Consider the following 25,512-nt stretch of genomic DNA (forward strand, 5'->3'; position numbering starts at 1 on the left):
GATAATTAATTAGGTGTGTACTACACTTACACCTGTTAGCACACTGCAGTTTTCTCTATTATTGCTCAATATTTGTGATATTTGTGACTCTAAAGGCACATTCACACCGAAAGCGAGGCGTCTAAGCGGCGAAGTGGATTTTCAACGCGGCGAGGCAATGAGCGCGCGGGCCTGTTCCGACCGGACGACTTGCCGGCTGCATGCGCCGCCGAGGAAGCGGAGCATCTAGCATTTTCCTGGCACACATATCGCCATCTCGTGGCACCAGTCGTCTGGCCTCACCGTGCGCGTGCCAGCATCATCACCGCACTACTGTCATCTGGCGTTCTGATTGACTGTGGCAAAGTGGAGAGCTCCGGCAGGTGAAAAAAAATCGGTCTGCGAGCAACCGAGCTCCCCGCCTTGTTTTCCGCCTGCTTTTACACACCTGGTGAGGACGTTTACCCACTGTCCGCTTGTCCGCTTGCCCGCTTGCCCGCTTTGGCCGCTCCACCTTCAGTGTGAACGTGCCTTAAGAGTGACTCTGAGCAAACATAATTTGTTACTGAAGTGATGTGTAGAAATGAACAATCTCTGATAAATAGCAGACAAGTGGTGGAATTAATCCGAATAATGGTCTATTACAAAGAAAACTGCTTGTGACTTCAAAGCGGTAAATGTAACAGAAGTTGCTCAGCACTTCATAACATAAAAACAGCATGGAATCATTTGGCACTCCATAGTATAAAAACTGCAGTGCAGAGTGCAGGTATCCTGAATAAGATTACCTGTTTCCAAATTGTCCATGTCACGTGCCAAGTCTTGCAAGTCCTTGGCATTCATCTTGTTGTGAAGCTCTATGGTTGCAAGCTTTTCAACAGCATCTCCTACTCTTGGCTTCATTTCTGAGAGTGGAAAAATAAAAATACATGTGGGATACTGTAAAGCTTGACTTCGTAAAATCTACAGCGAGCTCCTACAAACATTATATACACTCTAGCTGGTGCTCACTTTAATGTAAAAAAGTGGCATTTTATAAAATTCCTTTTGGTCATTCTGGCTGCTCATAATGTTTACTGTGCAAGTCATTGAACTCTAACAAAATTTGGTTTAATTAAAGCTTGTGAAAGCACCACCACATGTGTAATTTCCAGAACACTAAAAGTGAGGAAGTATTATCTGCCAGTTCAATCAAACATCGTTATAAGGAAATAGCATTTGACGCAAAGGTACCTTTGCTATAGCTGATGTTCATTACATGCATGTATTCATTACACGCCGATATCGGCAAGAAAAATGTTACATTTGCTTCATTATATCCGGTTATTCATTATATACAACTTTTTTAAAGATGCCTATTTAGTTCTATCACAGATTTTAAAAAGTAATATTAATACTGTCGGTAGTAAGCATCTTATTAACACCTACCATGTTCCACATGTTGTTCCAGTTCCCTTGCATTGGCGAGGAGACCTTCACTGTTGCCCTTAGAGTCAGAAGCACGGTCGATGATACCAACAGACTGAAACATTTATTTAGAGGTCTAAGTCCCCTTTGACCAATTTGTCACTTCCACCAAGACTCACTTAATTGCATGGTTTACAGTGCACAGTCGTATAAAATGTTCTGATATATCTTGAGTGCTGCTGAACAACCTTAAACAATTGCAGACTCAGATTGCTGTGTTTATCTTTATTTCCTTTTTCCCTTTCTCCAGTACAGGATAGCCCAATCAGAGATATTCTGTGGTTAACTTCCCTGTCTTTCCCCTGTTGACTTCTCAATGGCAACAAATGTTACCATCTGCATAGGCAAATTGTTGCCATATTGGAGACTGTCATGGTTTAAAAACATCAAAGTTGGTCTGCCTTCATGTATTAAAAGGAAGGAGTAGCCATAAATATGCACTTTCCACGATTCTAGTGAGAAACAAAGGATCGAAGATATAGCAACAACCAATACAAAACAATTGAACACATGTAAGTCACATGCAAGGCAATGCCAGCATAATAGCTTCCTTAAAGCATCAGTGATGCAAGAGTACTACACAGACAGGCAGCCCATCTATCGTGAGATTTTATGCTTTCAACAACAGCAAGACACATATGTAAATAATGGCATCAGCCCTCTGTGTCATTCTTCTTTTTTTATTAATGCATGCTGGTTATTCATTCACTACAAACAGCATCAGAGGAGCGTAAATCTTCCTACAGCACTGCAGCAATAAAACTTAACAAAAGTTTTTTTAGGTCTGTTTAAAAGAACTGGGACAAGAAAAATTTACCATGGAGTGAGCTTCATCAGCAGCAGCCTTTGCAGCATGCGAATAATTGAGAGCATCATCAACTGCCTTGGCAATTTCATCATAGGCAAGTGCTGATGTAGATGTTTGTTTTGTGTCATATAAGATGCTGCAAAACAGAACACAACAAAACAAGGCATTTTATGCATGCATTCTAGTAAGTGTACAAACATGCCCTCATTATTTGCTGCTTTCACAATTTGTATTTCTCAATTTGCTTCATATGTTTGACACATTCAAGTAATACAATTAAAGCAAAATATATAAATTAAGTACACTGATAACCAAATTATACCTCAGTACATTAATTGGTACTGGTGGTGCAACATTCTTGCAACACTGGTTTTGCAACAAACATGTGTTAATTCATCAAAACAAAAGGTATATTAACATCAAATATCAAGCAAGGAACAATGCAACAGAGAAATCAAAAGACATGGCACTGGTAGCTGAAGAGTGGGGGCCCTGAGGCATCCAAACGCCACTGACTTACAAGATACGCAATAAATAATTTAGTACAGAGCACAATTCATAATCACAGAGCAAATCTCACTGCCAAGATTTGTGCGAAGTTTTCGTAACTATGTAAGGAAAATTTTAAGTAAGGCACAAGGAAGCATGAACAACAGGTATGCTTGAACCTTTGATCAGATGTTTGCAGATGTGCAGGTAAGCCCAGAATGAACAGGGGCTGGTTTTAATTGTGAAATAACAGCCTGTTCAACCAGGTAAGTGAACAGTTCTATTGGTACTAAAACTTACTTCTTGCACTCTTCAGCTTGGTTTTCAAGCTGTTGCGAGTGGTCAACGGCATCATAGACAGCTGGCTCGACGTCGTCAGTCTGCTTCTTCACTTTGGCCAAGGTTTCTTTGAGCTCGTCCACTGAATCACGCAGTCGACGCTCATTGTCACCCAGCGCCTGTAATGACATTAATCCTAATCCATAAGAAAGGGGACGCCAAAGACTTGAAAAATTATAGACCGATCAGCTTACTGTCAGTTGCCTACTAACTATTTACTAAGGTTATCGCAAATGGAATCAGGAAAGCCTTAGACTTCTGTCAAGCAAAGGACCAGGCAGGATTCCGTAAAGGCTACTCAACAATAGACCATATTCACACTATCAATCAGGTGATAGAGAAATGTACGGAATATAACCAATCCTTATGTATAGCTTTCATTGATTACGAGAAAGCGTTTGATTCAGTCGAAACCTCAGCAGTCATGGATGCATTACGGAATCAAGGTGTAGATGAGCCGTTTGTAAAAATACTGAAAGAAATCTATAGCGGCTCCACAGCCACCGTAGTCCTCCATAAAGGAAGCAACCAAATCCCAATAAAGAAAGGCGTCAGGCAGGGAGATACGATCTCTCCAATGCTATTCACAGCGTGTTTACAGGAGGTATTCAGAGACCTGGATTGGGAAAAATTGGGGATAAGAGTTAATGGAGAATACTTTAGTAACTTGCGATTCGCTGATGATACTGCCTTGCTTAGTAACTCAGGGAACCAACTGCAATGCATGCTCACTGACCTGGAGAGGCAAAGCAGAAGGGTGGGTCTAAAAATTAATCTGCAGAAAACTAAAGTAATCTTTAACAGTCTCGGTAGAGAACAGCAGTTTACGATAGGTAGCCAGGCACTGGAAGCGGTAAAGAAATACATCTACTTAGGGCAGGTAGTGACGGCGGATCTGGATCATGAGACAGAAATAATCAGAAGAATAAGAATGGGCTGGGGTGCGTTTGGCAGGCATTCTCAGATCATGAACAGCAGGTTGCCATTATCCCTTGTGGGGATGCGCGACTCTCACGCATCCCCTGATATGCTGTTTTCCCGCACGGCTCGCGTGGCCTGGCGCCTGCGGCGCTCGGAGTGGTACAAGCGCGGTGCGAGAGATGGCGCGACCGTCGCGCCGCAGCGGGGTTACTCGGGCGCCGAAGGACAAGGCGCTGCCTTTTTTCCCGGCGGGCCGGCGAACAGCGTGGACATTCCGCGCGCGCCGCGACCATGCTTCTGCGAGACCGCCTTGCGTGGCCGCCTTCGAACGCACGACCGTTTGCGTGACCGAACACGCGAACGACCAGGCGTTGGGATCCAGCATGGGGCGAACATATTCGCTCGCAATGCGGTCGCGGTAAGTCGGACTTCTAGATTTGTCGCGCGCCCATCGGCATGTTTTGGGGATAGCAACTCGGCTAGCAGGCATTGATCTATGAAAGGTGCAATAAATGCCCTTGTGACTGTTTGCACTACTGTGTTGTCGTTCCTTTGTCCCAAGAGTACGGAGGAGAAACCCGTATCTCCCACATCTGGCTGCCCAACGTGGACCTCTTGGGGCATCGGACGATAGATTTAACAGTTTTGCTTCGTTCAAGACCTTTGTTTGAACCGAAGCGTAGGCCTAGCGTGAATTTTGATCGCTAGCATCGGCGGCGTGCTTTCTTGAGCGAGGCGACGGAGGCTGTAGTGTGTTTGAACATGTCAACATGCTAAGCCTTTTCGCAAGTGTTTTTTTTTTTAATGACATTCGTTGGTACGAGAGCCACGTGGTCTGCATCCTGGGAGAGCGAGGCTGAGCGCCCGCGGAGCAGTGGCAAGCCTGAAGCGAGTGAGTACGGAAGCCTCGTGGGTGGTCCGAATTTCTTATGTAAATAGCTTCTTCTATCTCTTTGACTCTGATGAAGTCGCGGCTCTGGGAGCCGGGTGGCCGCGGGCCACGGGTGCCACGACGGGCTGACTGGTATTGCGGCCTGGCACCGGGCGCTCCGACACCGTCTGGGACGGTGGGCGCCGTCAACTCGGATGCTGTGTGCACCGAGCGGAGTAGGACCACCTCACAGAGCTAACGTCTCCTCGCGGCTGCCTGTTTTGCGCTCATTTTGAGTGTCGTTTTTGGATGCCGGTTGTTGTCAGAGTAGCGACGCTTTAGGCCTAAGGCTTTACGAAGCTGCCTGTCGCACGTGGAGGGACACAACCTGGTGGACCGTGGCGTTGAGGTGTTGCAAGTTGCTTCCCTCATTCTAGTTAGCCTCGCACGAATTGAAATTACTCGTTCGACTCAAGAAAGCGAGCTTCGTTCACGTGAACTTAGCATCTGAGTAGCTGCCCGATCTTTTGCTAGCCAAGTTGAACATCGTACCACGTGGGCGATGCGCATGCAGAATTCCTCTCCCTTGCACTACTTTAGTGTTTGCCGAGTGTTTTGAGTGTACGCAGCGTGATTGGAGTCACCCCTGGCTGGCTGTCACCTGCACATCGTCTGCGCGGCTGCCCCGGACTACGATCGAGTCACCCCGGGCGATGGTGATGCTGTGGCCAGTTCGGCACAGCGACTTCGGCGGCCTCCTGCATCCAGCTCACAACCCTCGGCGGCGGACAAAGGAGCCAGCGGTCAACGACAGCTACGGCGGCTCTTGCCAGCTGGGCGCGTCGGCGCGAGCGACGCTTGCTCGTACCGACTACTGCGTCGTCGTCTCCGGAGTTCTGGCCTGGGATCGTGCCGTCGAGTTGCAAAGCTGCTGCGGTGACCGGCGGACGCCAGCGGTGTACCCCAAGGACAGTCGGCTCGCATGTTATGGACAGCGTGTGGACATTTCCCCGGCGCGGCCACTGTTGCATGTACCACATTGTTCGCGAAGCACGTGTTGATGTTAGACTGTGTGAAATGTTTCGCCGGAATATGTAGTGATTTAAGGTTGGGGGGATGTGGGGATGCGCGACTCTCACGCATCCCCTGATATGCTGTTTTCCCGCACGGCTCGCGTGGCCTGGCGCCCGCGGCGCTCGCAGTGGTACAAGCGCGGTGCGAGAGATGGCGCGACCGTCGCGCCGCGGCGGGGTTACTCGGGCGCCGAGGGACAAGGCGCTGCCTTTTTTCCCGGCGGGCCGGCGAACAGCATGGACATTCCGCGCGCGCTGCGACCATGCTTCTGCGAGACCACCTCGCGTGGCCGCCTTCGAACGCACGACCGTTTGCGTGACCGAACACGCGAACGACCAGGCGTTGGGATCCAGCATGGGGCGAACATATTCGCTCGCAATGCGGTCGCGGTAAGTCGGACTTCTAGATTTGTCGCGCGCCCATCGGCATGTTTTGGGGATAGCAACTCGGCTAGCAGGCATTGATCTATGAAAGGTGCAATAAATGCCCTTGTGACTGTTTGCACTACTGTGTTGTCGTTCCTTTGTCCCAAGAGTACGGAGGAGAAACCCGTATCTCCCACACCCTCAAGAGAAAAGTGTATAATAGCTGTGTCTTACCAGTACTCATCTACGGGGCAGAAACCTGGAGGCTTACCAAAAGGGTTCTACTTAAATTGAGGACGACGCAACGAGCTATGGAAAGAAGAATGATGGGTGTAACGTTAAGGGATAAGAAAAGAGCAGATTGGGTGAGGGAACAAACGCAAGTTAATGACATCTTAGTTGAAATCAAGAAAAAGAAATGGGCATGGGCAGGACATTTAATGAGGAGGGAAGATAACCGATTGTCATTAAGCGCTACGGACTGGATTCCAAGGGAAGGGAAGCGTAGCAGGGGGCGGCAGAAAGTTAGGTGGGCGGATGAGATTAAGAAGTTTGCAGGGACGACATGACCACAATTAGTACATGACCGGGGTTGTTGGAGAAGTATGGGAGAGGCCTTTGCCCTGCAGTGGGCGTAACCAGGCTGATGATGATGATAATGATGCCTGTAATGACACACCATGGGATGTCTTCAGCAGAACCGCTGGCCATTATTTCTAAAGTAATGCAATGCACTCGGATCATTACTCCTTCTCTCTTCTTGTTGCCATTAAAGACATAATACAGAATTTTAGAATAAGGGCCCCAAACGTTTTGGGGCCCCAAAGAAATAGCGTCTAAGTCATTGTGCATACCAGAGACGCAAACTGCATTTGGGTTTTGCGTCGGGCATGCTATTTCACTGATTTAGCAGGAGCCTCAAAGGCTCCCCAAAAGCTCTGCATCAACAAACATGGCAGCACCCATCGAAGTGACAGCTGTAACCTAGCACCAAAGTAGGCTCGATTTATGGTAAGGCGTGAAGTTCGTAAGCTAGGAGAAATGACTGCGCTTATTGCTTTCTCTCAACTAACATCTGTAATGAAGAGTGATTCATTAGACACTGCTGATTCTACGTTCGAGTGTCAATTTCATGGCTCGTAGGCCTAACATGGCTTAACTTAGCTGGTGAGGGCACGTAAAGTTGGTTACTGAAAACTAAGCGCAACAAATTGCTTACTGCTAATAGAATAACTTCTAAATTGTGATTAAATACAAAAACATGAAAGTCAGAATTGCTCTTCACATCATAAAATGGTATATCTTACTTTAATATTTACGTATAATAGCTTTTATTTGGTGCCATAGTGGGGCTGCAAGGGCAAGACACTATCTGAAAATGCAAAGCCCTATTCTAAAACTTTTCACTCCTGCATGCCCCAACAATACCACCCGTAAAGCTCTTTGGGGCCCCAAATTATTGGGGCCCCAAACTATTGGGGCCCCTATCCTGAACCCCTCTAATAACCTGTCTACTAAGAATTGGTTCACAACTTCCCAGGGATAGAGTGCACCTTTAGCATAATTATCCTATATTTTGCTGTATGAATGAATGTATGGTGTTTATTGGTGTAAGGGCCAGGTATGGCCAAAGAGCGCCAGGTCCGTGGTGATGAGTTCGCAATGTACTTGTGAGTTCTATGAAGTTGATGCGATGTGGCTGTAAAGGGGCCTTAAAAATAGTCACTCTAGAGTGCATAAAATAAATCTGTAATAAGATTATGTCGATGACAAAAGACATGTTCTATGTGCAGTAAACAGTAAAATCCATCGTGAAAGAATGATGCAATATAGAAAATATGTGAGATGGTAAAATTACCTGGAGCACTACTGCCTCGCCAGAGCCCTTGAAACACAAGGGCCTAGAGGCATGTGCTATATGAAACAGCTATCACAGCGGCATCCTCTGAAGAGAGGAGATGCTACGAATGTGTGGGGCTAATAACATGTAATACAACATATTTCAGGAAACCTAGGACTGCGTTGGTGTCAAAGAGCGGTTCTGGGCTGAGTATCATTACAGGGTGAAGGGGGATGTGCTGCCTGTGCCTGTATGCTAGGGGAAAATGTTTCTTTCTCTCAGACTCGGCTTCCTGACACTCCAGGAGGACATGGAGGACGGTCAGCCTCTCCCTGCATCTACCACAGGTTGGAGGATCATTCCCAGTGAGTAAAAAGTCATGCGTGCCAAATGTGTGTCCTATTCTGAGACGAGAGAATAGGACATCTGTTGGCCGTGATTTTGTTGCGGAGGGCCAAGAACCTAACTGTGGCTTTATCACATGCAGTTTGTTATTTATTTCTGCGTCCCACATGCGTTGCCAGTGGTTTCGTAATTTCCTTCTTAAGAAGGGCTTCAGGTCTGTGACAGGGACCAAAGCAGTAGGATTAACTGCATGCAATGAAATTGATGTGGCCATCTGGCCCGCTAGAATGTTACCCTTGATACCCCTATGGCCAGGCACCCAGCATATAATCACATGTTGGTTAGATATATATGCTTTACACAGGATGGAATAGAGTTCATTAATTATTGGATTTTTGTGCTTACAGAATGACATCAAGGCCTTCACAACACTTAGGGAGTCTGTATATATAACTTATTTTTGGAGTTTCGATTTCTTTACATGCTTCACTACTGACAATAGTGCGCAGGCCTCAGCCATAAAGATACTTGTTTCTGGATGTAGTACATCGGATTCCGAGAAGGATGGACCGACGGCTGCATAGGACACTCCGGCATGCGACTTGGAAGCATCTGTGTAGAACTCTGTGCACAAGTGCTTGTACTGAAGTTCTAGGAAATGCATTTGGATTTCAACCTCTGGAGCATGCTTTGTAACTTTTAGAAAGGATAAGTCACATTCTACCACCTGCCACTCCCAAGGAGGTAAGAGCTTGGTTAGGTGCACGAAGCGATGCCTGAGGAGTGGGACACGCATTTCATCGCTAAGCTCCTTCACACGCAGCGAGAAAGGCTGTCTTATAGAGGGACGATTGCGAAAAAGTGTAGCACACGTCATGTCGGTAACGTTATTAAAACATGAATGTTCAAGGTTAGAGTGCACCTTACGGAAATATGTCAAGCTTATGTATGATCTATGCAGGTGGAGCGACCACTCATTCGATTCGGCATATAAGCTTTCAATCGGGCTTGTTCTGAAAGTGCCAGTGGCTAAGCGGATACCTAGATGGTGGACAGCATCCAGCATCCTTAGCGCGCTCGGGGCGGCAGAGCTATACACTATGGCACCATAATCCAATCGTGACCGAATTAGGCTCTTGTAGAGATTCATTAGACCTTTCCTGTCACTACCCCATGTAGTCTGGGATAGAAGTTTCATTAAGTTCATTGTTTTTAGACATTTTTCTTTAAGAAATTTAATGTGTGGAATGAAAGTGAGCCTATAGTCAAGTACAATACCTAGAAATTTGTGCTCTTTGCTGACAGGTATTCGTTGTCCACACAGTTCTAAGCAAGGATTCGGGACCAGGCCTCTCTTTCTTGTAAAAAGAACACAAGAGCTTTTGTGAGGATCGATTTTGAATCCATTTTTCTCTGCCCACTTTGACACTTTGTTCAGGCCATACTGTACCCATCGCGCACACACTGCAAGGTTACATGATTTGAAACCTATTTGAATGTCACCCACGTAGACAGAAAAAAAAAGGCCGGTGGTAATGCAGCACGAAGTGTTGTCATCTTAACAATAAAGAGTGTGCAGCTGAGCAAGCCTCCCTGGGGTACACCAGTTTCCTGTATAAAAGGACGTGACAGTACATTGCCGACTTTTACCCGGAAGGTACGATTCGTCAAATAGCTTTCTATTAGGTTTAGCATATTGCCATGAATGCCCATTTCTGACAAGTCTCTCAAGATGCCGTAGCGCCACGTTGTGTTGTACGCCTTCTCCATGTCGAGGAATATGGATAAGAAAAACTGTTTGTGTACAAATGCGTCACAGATATATCCTTCAATACGTACAAGATGATCGGTTGTGGAGCGCCCTTCTCTGAAGCTACACTGATAGAGATCAAGCATTTTGCTCAGTTCAAGGAAATGGATGAGTCGCCGATTGATCATTTTTTCAAATACCTTACAAAGGCAACTTGTGAGGGCTATCGGGCGGTAACTTGCCACTGAGGAAGGGTCTTTGTCTTGTTTCAAAACAGGGACCACAATGGCTTCTTTCCATGCGGTTGGAAAGTATCCTGCAGCCTAAATAGTGTTGAAAAGTGTGAGTAGTGTAACTTGTGTGTCATTGTGTAGGTTTTTGATCATTTCATACATGACTTTGTCAGATCCCGGTGCAGAGCTCTTGCATGCACTCAAGGCAGCTCTCAACTCGGTTATACTAAAAGGACGGTTGTACAGTTCACTCTGACGGCATTTTCTTATGAATGGCTTACATTCTTCTATTTGCTTATATTTGAGAAAGGATTTTGAATAATGGGTTGAACTTGACACGCTCTCAAAGTGTTCCCCAAGTGAGTCTGCCTGATCTTTCAGTGTTTCACCTTGTGTGTTCACCAAAGGAAGTGAATATGTTTGTCGCCCTTTTATCCTATTAACCCTGTTCCAGACTTTGGCCTCATCTGTATAGGAGTTGATACCTGATAAAAACTTCTGCCAACTCTCTCTTCTGGCCTGTCGGCACGTTCTCCTGCCTTGGGATTTTACTTTCTTAAAGTTAATAAGATTCTACGCAGTGGGAGAGGTGCGTAGCAACCCCCATGCTTTGTTCCGTTTCTTACAAGCAGTCCTACATTCGTCGTTCCACCACGGGACACAGCGTTTGCATGCCAAGCCCCTTACTTCAGATATGCATTTAGATGCGGCATCTATTATGAAGACTGTAAAATACTCCACAGAGCATCAATTCCTAACAAAGACACGTCAGCCCATGAGATACCAGTAAGAGTTCGGAATTTATCCCAATCGGCTGTATCAACCTTCCACCTAGGAGCCTGGGGTGGATATTCGTTTTCTTTAGATGTTCTTAGCAGTATGGGGGAGTGGTCGCTCCCGTAAGGGTTGTTGGTAACTTCCCATTCAAGTTCAGGCAGTATAGACGGGGAAACTATGCTAAGGTCAATTGAAGAAAAGGTTCTGTTTGCAAGACGGTAACATGTGGGTTCCTTCTTATTCAGAAGGCACGCACCAGAAGAAAAAAGGAACTGTTAAACAAGACGACCTCGCGCATCTACACGAGTCGTCCCACAGGCAGCTGTGTGCATTGAAATCGCCAAGAACAACATAAGGTTCTGCCAATTCATCTATAAAGGACTGAAATTCATGTTTGTTTAAATTGTAATGTGGGGGTATGTAAAGCGAGCAAATGGTGATGAGTTTGTTTAGGAGAACAACTCGAACTGCCACTGCTTCAAGGGGCATTGGTAGTTGTAAACGTTGACACGCAATGCTTTTATGAATAACAATGGCAACACCGCCCGATAATGCGATAGCATCATCGCGATCTTTGCAAAACGTAACATACTGTCCGAGAAAGTTTGTGTGTTTTGATTTCAAGTGTGTTTCCTGTATACACAGCACTTTTGGATTGTGTTCGTGGATCAGTTCTTGCACATCATCAAGGCTTCTAAGAAGACCTCTGACGTTCCATTGAATGATTTGTGTATCTATATTTAAAGTAAGTTTGTGCTGTGTGTACAGAAACAGAAGTGATGCCTTAGATTACAGAGCTCTTTGCAGGCTCTGTAATGGGGGTTTTGTCCCTTCTGGAGTGTTCGAGGGAGCCTCGCTGCTACTTAGGCACTTAGTGCGCCGTGGGGATTGGTGTAGTGTCCATTGCCTCTTGTGAGGTGCCGGACACGCGCTCTTGCGAGCGAGAAGTTATCCGAGAGAGTCCCGCCTCAGAGAGTAAGACCCCTGCACCCACCAGCCCGGAGGTCGATGGGGCTGCCTTTGGGTCTGAGCTGCGCCGGCTGTTGCCAGCGCTGGAAGGGGCCGAGGAGGTAGGGGCAGCCTTGGCTGCGCCCACCTTCGGGGCCGCTTTCGGTCCTGTGGGATCGCTGCGTGTAGCGCAGGTTGCCGCAGATAACTCTTGTGGGGCCAGCAACCCAAGGGTAGCCTGGCCTGTTTGATGGTTGGATGGAGTAGGCTTACCTACTTCCACCCTGGGGGCAGGAGCCAAAAGTGCCAGCTCACTGCGCACGGGCTGGGCACTTGGCATTGGCCGCTGCGACGCTGCCCCCCGACGTGCCGCATCAGCATAAGGTGTGCTGTGGAAAGGTGAGCATCTTTTACGGGCTTCCTTAAACGAAATGTTTTCTTTGACTTTGAGGGTGATTATGTCTTTTTATTTCTTCCAGTTCGAACAGGAGCTTGAGTAGGCTGGATGGTCACCACTGCAGTTCACAGAGTTAGGTGTGCCACTACAATTGTCGGAGGGGTGGCCCTGGACTCCACACTTCGCACAAGTTATTTGACCACGACAGCTCTGCGAGCCATGGCCGAACCTTTGACATTGGAAACACCGTCTAGAGTTGGGGATATATGGTCGGACAATTAGCCTTATGTATCTTGTTTCAATGGTTTCTGGCAGAACGCTAGATGCAAATGTTAGGACAAGGTGTTTGGTGGAAGTTTCATTGTTGTCCCATTTTAGGATACTATGCTTTACATTGATTACATTTTGGTCTTTCCACCCTTCCCAGAGTTCAGCTTCAGTCAAATCCTGGAGGTCTGCCTCTGACACGACTCCTTGTGAGCTATTCATTGTTCGGTGTTGTATAACAGAAATTGGTATGTTGCCAAGTGTCACAAGACTGCCTAGCTTCTCATACTGATATTTCTGAGGAATCTCAAGAAGGTCTCTGCTAGCCATTTTCATTACTTTATAACCTAATTCCCTATGGCTTCGGTTAAAGATTTTGCAACTATGAAAGAGGAAATGAATCTGGCCTGTTTTTCAGAGTTCTTGCTGTGCACAACATGGTATTTCGGATAGGTCTCTCTTGTTCGGTTGAAGCATGTGGTTAGGTCATCGGTGCGTCCCCTCTTTTGAGGGTGATGATCAAGTATACGGGGAAATGCGGGTGTTCCCATAGTACTTTCTTTTCGGCGGCAATGGCGGCCACCTACCACAGAGCCAAACTTGGGGACGCTGCAGCACTTAACGGGTAAGGCTGCAGGCGCCAACCGTACATTGCCACTATAACCTAATATATTATACCCAAGGGAGGGCACATACACAAGGTTAACCCTAGCCGCCTAGGAAAATTAGGAAGTGACGGGAGAGAAGAGATGAAAGGATAATAAAAGAAAGAAGACAGGCAAGAAAAAGGTTGCTGTCTATTCCTTTTCTGAACTTGGAGGAAACAATGCTAAGAACAGGATGACGATGAGAGGAGATGTTTGTCTCCTGTTCTTAGCTCTGTTTCCTTGTACAACACGCCTAATTCAACATGTTATACTATTGCATTCAAACAGTCCAGAGTAGTTAAGCTACTAAGCCTAGTACTTCAGTGCGCTACAATTTGGTGTTAAATTCTCTCCCCTGAGATATCTGAATTCCTGCTAGCTGGCCTCAATAAATGTTCTTTAAAATGAAAACAACACTGGCTAAATGTCATCCGAGCATGGACAATATGCGAAAAGTTATAAAAATTGCTATGTTAGGACGTACAAGAAAAGGAAATATATGTATTTTGATTCAGCCTTCTGGCATGTACATACAAGGCCCAAGGCACTCACATCAAGGGCTTTGTCTGCATCCAAATTGAAGCCAGAGCACTGGCGCAGCAACTCATCGCCTTCTCTCAAGAGCTCCTGGGCCTTGGACTGCAGCTCTTCACTCTGGGTGACTAGGCCCTGTAAAGGCAAAGAAGCTCAAATACTTTGTAAATATCCTGCCACCATGGAATGCACCCAACATGCAACCTAAATTGCACGCAATTAAGGTACCCTGAATGGTGAGCTGTTAGCTTTGTGCAGCAGCCCTGAAGCCTTGCGCATCATGGTGTTGGCGCGTGCCGTGTGGTTAGCCAACTCGTGCAGACGGTCTTCCAGGTCCTGCTGCATGCTGCGCCTGAGCTCAGCCAGTGTTGCATTGTTCTGCACCGCAGGCAGCGAGAACTGCTGTGCTTGCTCCAAGGCTGAGGAAGTTAATAAGTGTGTTGAAGGGGCACAAAAGAGAAATCAGATGACAAACATAATATCCAGAAGAGATTCGGCTTAGATATTTAAGTGTAATGAAATGGATAAAAAGGAATGACCCTCCCATACACGGTTTTGGTATTCTATGCACTATAAGCATTAGACACTTTGTAAAATTACATATGGTTTCACTCTGTCTGATTGTCATCGTACGCACATGCATCGGCCGTATACAACACATAGCTGTGCCATAAAAGAGTCTGAATAATAGGACGTGTCCAAGGTGTTGCATTAAACAAAATGGTTGCCTAGTGTGCTAATAGCCCTTGCCACAGCAGCATCATGGTGAAGTTTCAGTCTTGGAAAGCTGACCCTCTCATATGTAGTGAATTAAAGATGCAGAGGTTAGAGAATAAATATTTGGCTCTTTTATCAGCCGGGCAGATGAATCAATTTAAGAGAAATCTTTACTGACACTTTAGCTGATTGTCTCTGTCTTTACAATCATTAATGCCTCTGTGAACTCATAGATGCACCTTTTCTTTTTGTGCTTACGATGTTTAATGTGACTCATGCAATGGATCTATAAAGAGCTTACAGTGCAAATAAATAAATACAAATATCGCACCTTCACGAGCTTCGGCTAGATCATCTTCGGACTGCCGAAATTCAGGAACAAAGGTGGTATCATTGAGCCGCTCAGTGATGTGCTTCGCTTCTTGAAGCATTGGCTCGATGCTGCTAGCAGACGATGTGCTAATGCCTTCCGAGAATGTCATCAGGTTGTACAGAATGTCTGCACAGAAGAATGCCCATGTAAGAGTGCTTCGTGGCACATCCTGTCACTGCTATTGACTGCCTGTTCTCCATATGATCACACCTGCAATCATTATGAGTACGAATGTGCTCTTACCTTGCATTTCTTTGATGGTCTTGTTGACATCAGCTTCCTCTTGTAAGGCAGCCATCTTAGTCGCAAATGCAGCATTGTCATTCGTCCTGGCCGAAGAGAGGATCACCGACATCTAAGAAGCAGATGCAAGTTTTGATTCGCAAGAAGTCGTGATAGATAACATTGCTGAACTATGACAAATAAGTTTACGGCAGTGCACTTGGTGGAATAAGTATTATGAAAGAGAATAACTGTTGTCCATTTGACGCCATTACAAAGCTGCGAAGAAAATCCATACTGGTTTCTCTAAAAGAAAGCTCCACAATGGAGTTGGTCACTCAATCATCTACTACTGGTCACTCTACCATCTCAGCTTACCAGGAGTCTAGGAGACTGCGTCGAGGCCAAATTTATTGGCAAATCAATGCGCAGCAGGGATACTGCATGTAGCAGATCAATTCTGCAAAAACTATTATGAATTTCTGCAGCTTTCTTTCTGAGAGACGCATGTGAGCTTTCTTTGTAGCTTCATGCTACTGTCAGGTGGATGACAATCATTCCCCTTCATCAGTTCACTGTATTTATAGATTCACTGTATTTACTTGATTTTAACACTCCCTGTATTGTAAAGCATACACAATTTTCATGGCCCCAAATCGAAACTGTAAGGCCCTCAAAAGTAACACACATCTTAATTTTCACACTTCAAGAAATGATAAATGTGATGCCCTTCATACTTCACTCATTATTTTTTAACAGTTAGAGAGCAATAGCAACTTCTTCAGATTTGGAAAATTATTACATCTGGGCTACTTAGACCAAGCATCACTTAATTTGTCATTGCTGTCGAATGCCTCGATATGACTAACACTGGCCTGACAGAGCATCACATCTTCGGCACCGTCTAAGGACTTTGAAATATCACATTTCTTAAATGCTTTGCAGACTAATGCAGCCTAATGCACTTATGGAGTGGGCACAAAGCTTGCACTGCTCTCACAGCGGCAGCAGTGTACATGTGAATTGGATTGGATGACAGAAAATTCTAATGCCAAGGATGGTACCCCACCACTATTTTAGTTGTGGAGTCGTACTCCAATTTAACACGCATTTGGTTACCTCTAGCATGTTTTTCTGGAAACAAACATGCATGTTAGAATCGAGTAAATATGGTAATACTCTTTAAACTGGCATGTTTTATTACAGTCACCAATTAATTTGCTGTTCCCATTATGCCAAAGATGGAAGTCTCTCAACAAGCTGATAAAACACTGGGATGTCAGTCTTACTGATGACACTATAAACCTAATTTTTAGAAGGTAAAACCACATGTATGATTTCAATCATGTGAATGAATACCATGTATCACTGTTTCACCAGCATATACTTACTTTACAAATGTAGAGAATGAAAGGAGACTTCTGGTAATTTTCAATCCCACGCAAAAGGAGCAATGCATATGGAACAAGGCTGTTTACTCACACTCTTGCGAACTACATTGCCAAAGATTTCCAAGTCAGAGACATTCTGTCCTAAGGGACTGGCATCTTCTGCCTCCCGTTCCGATTGGAATGTCTCAAACTGAAGCTGTAATAAAAATAAACATCAGTGTCTAGCAAGCTGTGCAAGCACTACAGGCTCTAAACACATGATGCCTTGTACTATATCCTGTAACCACGCGATTTTCTGCCTAAATCCGGATGAGCTTTGTAGCATGCTGCAAGCAAAGGAGCACTGCCAATCATTAAGTAATGTGCCTGCGTTGTATTCACCATGCAGTGAAATTACCTAGAATATGGTGCTTTTATCAACACTGCTAAGTGCCTAATAAGCACTGCATTATTTTCACATGCACAGACTGTATCATTTATATTTTTCTAAGCATAGCCTCCATGTTATGTAGAACAATCAGAACAGTTCAGCACATGGATACATTATGCTGTCTGTAGGTCACTTAAACCAATAAATAAATAATAAATAAACCAAATAATGACATGTAACAAGTAATTTGACAAACTATTTAGGTATACTACCGCCTGTGCTATAGTACATACCTGGAGGTCATGGGCAGTCTGGTTGACCACCTGCAACCGCTGGTTGGCCAGGTATGTTGCCGACAAGTCTTTCACTTCAAACTGGATACCGCCGAAGAGACCTGCCAACTGGTCTGTGTCGTCCAGCAGTGCATGCACACACTCGCCGCATTCTATGCATATGATGTACAATAAGCCAGTGTTAATAAGGGTCCCTTAAACAGCACAGATGTACATTCATACAACTAAATAAGCAGTCAACTCTCTGATGGGATGCATCAGCGCTACCCTATCCCAGCATACCTATTGACACAAAATTTGCTTGGCACTATCAATGGAGCAGCTAGAATGAGACTGCCTTAATCCAGGGTGGTACAGTTTAGTCACAAACTAATGAAATATGCTAATAAACAGAATTATGAGTTATGATATGAAGCTATATACAAAAAAAACAAACAATTTTATGCCTTTTTCTGCATATGTTACTGGCTGGGTCAGTGGCACAATCTCACAGTGACACCTAATAACAGTAGCCTGCCAAACATGGTCATCTTTCTACCAATCATGCCACATGCCTGTCCATTTGTTGGTTGCCTTTGGACATGTTTTTCAGCCCTGGGAAGCCAAAAAGCTTTACATATGCCAAATTAACAAAAGCCTTGTTTGATCCGAGTTGCTTTGAAATGCCTTGAAAGTGCACCAGGAGCAATCAAACTGCTGAAAACACTGTGAATTAACAGGAGTTTTGAATTTTGAGTTCAAATTATTAAAAGTTTGTTGCGTTGCACAACACAAGCTATCACAAAGGAAGCAACAAGCTTGCAGTGGAAGCTATAGTCCTGTGTGTATGAACGCACACAGCGATGACACCGAAGAAAGAACAAGTTAATAGCCAGTTCTCCCTGATTGTTACATACTCACCATGGCAGCCCTGTCGCTCTACAAAGACCCATCGGTGTGGACAGCTGTCACATTTCTCCCCAATTACGCCAGGCAAGCACTGGCACTGACCCGTCTGCTGGTTGCAGACAGCACCAGCCGAAAACTTGGCAGCACAGTTGCACGCTAAAAAAAGAAGGAATAAATGTGCAGGGGAGAAGTGCACTTTTTCAGTCAATCATGCAAGTAGCAGAGCCAGTATATATGAAACATAATTATTAAGGACTGCAAGTGGTATGTGCTAATGGCATATTACAGAGCTCGGATTCACATGTGCATGTGTATATCAGGCTACATGTCGCATAACGAAAGAGATGCATGAAATGCAGTAACGGGACGTGCCCACAGTTAGCCATACAGATGTTTAACTTGCACTTCACCTGCTAACTATCGCCAAGTTGCACATAAAATTAGACTACAGACTCATGGTCCATTTGCCTTTTGTGCTGCCTGGGTAACAGTAGTATTGTGATTGTGGGCCTATGCAACACATTTGACATACACATATGTACATTTGGATTTGGTCACATTGCCCACTGATACTATGACTCACATGATACAGTATGGGAAGCTCACATAAACATGACTAATTGATTTACAAGTACAGCATTTCACCATGCATAATACCAATTTGTCATAAGTAGTTAAGGAAACTCAATAAAAGTGCATGACAGTGGGGTTTAGCCCAATGTCAGACACTGAACAGAAGTGAGGCAGATCACATTCTTATTTTTTTACACAATGTGTGAATATGCCAAGCTTTGTACAGTTCTGCTAAATTATTGCTGACTGCTTTGAAGCGAGCACAATATGTAGCATATCAGCTTTCCTTTTCTTTTTGTGTTTATTTTCTTGTATGACAAGAAATATTTCAATATGATGCAGTTTTCCAATGATTTCTTTCAAGGTGATGGTTGAATGGAATGAAATTTCTGGACAAACAGTGGACAAGCCAACCCAACAAAATTGAGACATTTTCTCACTAGCTGTTCCAGCATTAAGTTCCAATAAAACTGCAGCCATGTACTTGTTTATTACACAGCTACTGTTTGCCCTGTCTTTGCAAGTTTCATTTACGCAAAAACCCTCTTTTGTGTTTTATTCATTTAACAACTGCTCCTTCACTTACCCAACCAATGTTACAGCACATTACAAGGTATTACTGTGCTCAATAGGAGGCAAGTAATGCTCCTGATGATGAAAAAGAAGAAGTGCATCTGAATGCAATCCTGGCTAATGGGCATCACAACACTCACAGATGCAACCGCTGATGGAGTAACGCCAAAATCCTGGCTCGCAGGCTTCGCAACGGAGACCTCCAGCACCTGGCTGGCAGGGGCACTGGCCTGTTTCCAGATCACACTGCTTGGACTGGGAAGCCAAGCCACAGTCACAGGGACGGCAGCCTTGACAGCTGCTGAAGCCCCAGTGGTTTGGCTGCACCACAGTTCAGTGACACAATGAACACAGCTGCACCTGCACTACCCCTGCACAGACTGCAAACATCACTCGGGCAACATACATTTCCTGCAAAACTCCCTTGTACAACAGAAATCATGAATCACTTATGCATACTTTCTCCACGGTTGTGCTTACACTGTAGGTTGTGCTATGGAAGTTTTACATGGTCCCACAGTGTCAAGGCGGGAAGTGCCGAGGCCACTTCCATGTTTCTCGATGACATGGACTCGCCATCAGGCCGCTAATGTGGCAATAACTCTTTACAGGCACAGACGTGCTGACAGAGTAATAGCAAGCAGATCTTACAAGGCTAAATCCACCTGTACTATTACTACCAGCACATTTGATACAAGTCAAACAAGGGCAGCTGTTTTGAAGCATTTCCTCATTCATGCCCTGTAAGACTTCTTCCGGAGCTGTGAAATTATTCGCATGCGTCCTAGGAAGGGCAGTGCATGGCACCAAAATCGACATGCTTGCTATGGCAGTAACACAGAAGCTCCTTCTTTTAAGAAGGGCTTAGATGTGTTGCAAACAGTGGACTATGTCCTCACAAACCAGTTAAGATTTGATGTGATTCATGTGTTAAAGTGATATTTTGATAACGGTGTAACAATGTGGCATTTTCACTCATGTGCATAATTGGATAAGTTCAATGATGCCTGTAAGACGCAAAGTAAGCACTCACAGCACACTGGTCACAGAGTTCTCCAATTACATTGTCGTGACAGCTGCAGGTTCCTGCAGCTGGGTCACAGGAGTACATTCCGCATTTGTCGCAGGAGCACTCTATAGAAGCAAAGAAGAAAAAAAAGCTAAATAAATAGATACATCCTGTAGTCAAGCAAAGTCGATTTCCAGCAGTTTTATCAAACTGCGACTCTACGCTTATAACAGGAATACATAAAGTGATTTCTATCAAGAGTATCCTGGATCAACATCCTGGGAAAATGAGTCTTCTAATAAATGCATGTTTCACTTTTCATATCTGAAAATGAAATATCCCAGAAAGGATTGAGTCCCACTCACTGCGGCAATTCTTTCCCATGATAGCATCCCCATAGAAGCCAGGTGCACAGAGTTCACATGCTGTGCCAAAGGTGTTGTTCAGGCAGAGCACACATTCGCCAGTGACTGAGTCGCAAGATGCAGGGTTTTCAGGGTCGATGTTGCCACTGCAATGGCACGGCTCGCAGCTGCTGCCGATCACATCTGGCTGACCAAAGTAGCCAGCATCACATCTGCGCACAATTATTAGTAATTCATTGCGGTAAACCGAGTAAAACAGTCTTAGAAAACAGCCGGTCCCACGATTTCGCCTTGCGTACACTTACACATCACATCGAGCTCCATAGTATCCCTTTTTGCAGTTGCAGCTGATCTCTTGTCCACTTGGAGACACCTCACAGCTTTCGGCAAAGCTGCAATAACACAGAAGAGAGTAATGCAGGCACCAGAAGAAAACAAGCAAGTTACAGTTCAACTGCGATATAATGGAGTCAGTAAAATTGGCAATTTGCTTCGTTATATTGAAATTTGATTACATTGAAATTCGACCCTTTATGCAAATAAGTACAGTCACCGATGAATATTTCTTACACAGAAGGGGCCGCAAGATTTTCCTAATTATCAGGCAATCTGAAGAAGCAAATTATGAATGAGAAAAAAATTCATTTTGTTGAATTTCAAAGTCGGTGACGAAAGATGCAAGAAAGATACGAAAGCGAAGTCAGCCCACTTTCACGTCCACTCCACACTTGCAGCCGATAGCGTTGCCTGCAGTAGGATGATGCTATCATGAAAAGCACCAGCAGCAGGAAGCGGATGCTTTGTCTGTCTCTAGCTTCAATGGGTCTCCAAAACTCAAGATTACACAACCTCCAGTACTAAATGCACAGGAAGACAGTGCACATGATTCTACGCCATCTCGCCATGCCCACTCATTGAACACACAGCAAATTACATGTAAAACAGGGCATGTGGGCTATGTATATGCTCAGCCGCGCTAGAAAAGGAGACTAACATCAACGTCTCTCCCCACTCTCTCTTGTCCCGTCCCATCCAATGACCTCCCACGGCCACCCTCTCCACGTGTGCTTAATCGCGTTACCGAAAGCGAGCTCCCCTCTCCCTGTTTTCCTTTGTTTGCGCGGGAAGGAGCTCATCAAGCCACCATCCTTTTCGGCTCACCCTTGCAAGCTTTCACTTGCACCAAAAGCATACAGTGCACGGGGTGCAATAGGATCTTATCATGTACGGAACATAACGCTGCTCCTCAGTGGTAGCTCTTGGTCCCACGGAGCATGATTACAGAGGTATGTTCACAAGAAGCCACTTGTAATTCAACCATTTGACCACCTATGTCCACAGAAGTTTCCATTTATTGTCTCGGTATTCTTTCGCGGTGGCAGTGAAATGTCGTTATATTGAAATCGTGCATAAACACACTTCGTTATATTGAGGTGCTAAATACATGCTGTTCTATGAGCAGGAAGTTATAAAAAGTTTAATACTTCGTTCAATCGAGAATTTTGTTATGATGAAGTTCGTTATATCAAGGCTTAACTGTATTTACATACGGATACAAAATAGATAGAGCACTATAGCATAACTATTCAATGCATTTCTATTCTGATGCATCAACATCAGTGCCGATTTTGATAAGAAAAGCTTCTAAAAAGGCAAAAAAAAAAGTCACAAAGCAACCTCCTTCACAATTATTTCGTAAGATCGACCTAAGCCCTCCCTATCTGCAACACAATGTATACCTTCAAAGCTTTATTAAAAGCCAACATAAGCTGAGCATAGTACCGTGGCAACGGAGTTGATCATCAATCACTTCTATGATTGTCAATGAGCTGCTACAGCATGTTCAATATGTTGGCTAACAGATAGCCAGCTGAACCACATACTTATTTGATGGCAAAGGAATTGGGCAGGCACAGATGAGACAGTCATCAGGGTTGCCTCTGGTGGCGTCACCGTGGTAACCAGGCAAGCATTTCTCACAGTGGTCACCATAGGTGTTGTCTCGACAGTTCTAAAAATAAATATGAGAAAAAAGTTCATGGTTAAAACATTGACAATCTATCTAAGACAACAAAGTGCCTCTGTGGGGGCGGCAGGGGGGGGGGGGCAGTTTTCCAAGGAATAGTTAAGTTCCTCGAGTTCTCAGAGCACTGGACGGAAACAAGGCAGGGATGTATAAACTATAAGGACAAATGAAAAAAAAATGGCACTGTCAGAGCTATCAGAAAAGCAACTCACATAGCATTTTCCAGTGACAACATCACAAGTGTCCCCATGGTTGTTGCACTGGCAGGGAACACAGAAGCCCAGGTAAGGACCCGTCCTTGAGCGGTAGTACCCAGGGGCACATTCCTGCAAACAGTGTGGCAACGTTAGCATTTGGAAAATGTGACAATTTACACAAGTGGTAATAACATATCATGGTCGAATCAAGTCTTAATTAAAACATGCATGTTGTGACCCCAAATGGTAAATACGCGCATCCATAGTATAACTTTTTTTTTTACGACTGACTAATTTAAAATCTAAAAAAAAGAAAATGAAAACTCAAGTAAATAGTTCAATGACTCCACCATAAAAGTATATAGTCGAACAGTTCTGTAAACAGCATCTGTATTAATGTCTAAACGGGCCTGCCATGGTTGTTTAGTGGCTTCGGTGTTGCACTGCTAAGCACGAGGTCACGGGATCAAATCTTGGCATTGGCGGCCACACTTTGATGGGGGCAAAATACAATAATACACCCATGTACTTGGATTTAGGCGCACGTTAAAGAACCCCATGTGGTCAAAATCAATCCGGAGTCCCCCACTACAGCATGCCTCATAACCAGATCGTGGTTTTGGCACATGCAACCTCGTATTTTTTTTTTTTTTTTTAATGTCTAGATTGGACAAAATTGACATACAGCAGATGACTTCGAAAAAGATCACTTGTTTGTTAATAAGACCCATAAAAACTAAAAACGACAATGTTTCATTAACTTTCAAAGAAATATACATTAAAGTTGTCTGCTTTAGGCATCCTTGAATGTACTGTTTGCAGAATTACAATTATCTTATTTGATGAAAATTCGAGTTGTAAGCATGGTACTAGAACTTTTCCAAACTTTTCTCATTATAAGCAATATTTCTTTTTAATCTCATGGTCTAATTTAAAAAATATGTACACAGGAAAGTCACTGAAATTTCATTTTTCCTAATGTATGCTACAAGTTTGATTAAAACCACCTATAATAACAATAATAATTTTGCATGATTTTGTATGAATCAACTAGAGTTGGCCCTGTGCTAAAGCTCCTTCTTAATGGCCAGAAGCTTGAGAATTATAATTTAGAACATGTCCCTCAAATGAGAGACAAGAACAAACCTCGCAAGAAGTCCCCTTGTAACTGGGCGGACAGTGGCACTGCTCCACAGTCAAGGATTGGGCAGCATCAGCAAGGTATGTTGAGAGCGCTGTGTCCAGAGCTACATTGCTCAACCTGAAAGGAGTGCAGACACAAGACACGCTTCCAGGCAGAAACTATACTCTCGAAGATTTGTATCTGGGTTAAAGTTACGGTAGCTTGGACTTTTCTCAACAAATGCACATTAGCAGTGTAAAGGCTTTGTACAAATAAGGCCTAACAGGTAGCCGTTCCCAAGCACATGCAGACCATAAACATGAGCTATGCAGGCTCTGTATGGCATGTCTACTGTGAACTGCATAGGCCATAGGCGCTGACTACAGGGGGGGCTCCAGGGCTCGAGCCCCCTCCAAAGGTTTTGGGGGGGGGGGCAGCCCCCCCTCCCGGCGATGTTGAAGCCTACCCGCCCACCTAACGTGTCATAACCAGAGTTCTGTCACCCACATCATTTGAGGTTTCTTTTGACTTGCCTTGACCTTTTCAATTAAAATTTTATAGTGGCTAATAGCTTACTGCATCATTGTTGACGCGGACGTGCATGGAATTTAATTCACACTTTCCTTTATTTCTGCAAATCCTGACAATAGGAGCACAAGCAAATTAGAAGTACCAGTGGTGGGCTGCCTCATCCGTATTTTCTTGCTTAAACATTGTTTTAAATTATCACTGCAAACATCATGCACATATACACAATACATTTAGATATATACGCAGGACAAAGTTAATTACATTTTTAAAGAGAAGGAGGTAGCCAATTAGCAATTATTTCTAAAGGTTATGCCTAGAGTATGAATATGTTGCTGTATGTTCATTGCTTCTAAGTGCACTGTCTGTTTTTTGACCCTGAAAAAATAACCCTGTAGACTTTAGTGACCCCTTCGGCAGAGTATTTAATCAATTCGGTGTGTGAAATGCACGTGAATGATATGTCTCTCAGTATCGCTTCTCTTTCCAGTAAGCAAAGCTAATCACTCAATAAAGAAAAACACTTCTAATAATTTACAACATTTATTAGGGATGGAAAAATTGTCACTTGCATGCAGAGGTAATAATATATACAGGGTGTCCCAATTATTTATGCACCAAGATTTAAAAAAAAAGCAATGCGTTACACAAAGAAAACCTAGTGCATATTGTCTCCAGTACAGTGGAGTAGCTGCCAGCAAGTTTTTTGTTACTGAGATTTAATTAGGTAATTGTAATTAATTATCTAACTTGAGACATACTATCCTAATAATCAAAGTGTGAATAAGATATTTGTAGGCACAGCCAAGGGAC

The 25,512-nt window shown here is 44.3% G+C and overlaps 1 protein-coding gene across 2 annotated transcripts in view; it reads right to left on the reverse strand.

Moving 5' to 3' along the window:
* LanA (laminin subunit alpha) overlaps positions 1–25,512 on the reverse strand; it is a 137,521-nt gene that overhangs the window by 22,262 nt on the left and 89,747 nt on the right. For both annotated transcript variants that reach the window (XM_055068499.2, XM_055068498.2), the window contains 18 exons: positions 24,195–24,309; positions 23,064–23,177; positions 22,709–22,836; positions 21,131–21,217; positions 20,826–21,037; positions 20,485–20,585; positions 19,592–19,772; positions 18,318–18,461; positions 17,418–17,569; positions 16,846–16,950; positions 15,385–15,496; positions 15,100–15,267; positions 14,280–14,470; positions 14,070–14,186; positions 3,044–3,201; positions 2,264–2,390; positions 1,408–1,501; positions 768–884 (listed from right to left, as the gene is read on the reverse strand). In XM_055068499.2, the coding sequence (XP_054924474.1) occupies positions 768–884; positions 1,408–1,501; positions 2,264–2,390; positions 3,044–3,201; positions 14,070–14,186; positions 14,280–14,470; positions 15,100–15,267; positions 15,385–15,496; positions 16,846–16,950; positions 17,418–17,569; positions 18,318–18,461; positions 19,592–19,772; positions 20,485–20,585; positions 20,826–21,037; positions 21,131–21,217; positions 22,709–22,836; positions 23,064–23,177; positions 24,195–24,309 (2,423 nt within the window). The remainder of the gene's footprint in view (positions 1–767; positions 885–1,407; positions 1,502–2,263; positions 2,391–3,043; positions 3,202–14,069; positions 14,187–14,279; positions 14,471–15,099; positions 15,268–15,384; positions 15,497–16,845; positions 16,951–17,417; positions 17,570–18,317; positions 18,462–19,591; positions 19,773–20,484; positions 20,586–20,825; positions 21,038–21,130; positions 21,218–22,708; positions 22,837–23,063; positions 23,178–24,194; positions 24,310–25,512) is intronic.

Source organism: Dermacentor andersoni, chromosome 9 (genome assembly GCF_023375885.2).
Source record: "Dermacentor andersoni chromosome 9, qqDerAnde1_hic_scaffold, whole genome shotgun sequence".
Lineage (NCBI taxonomy): Eukaryota > Metazoa > Arthropoda > Arachnida > Ixodida > Ixodidae > Dermacentor > Dermacentor andersoni.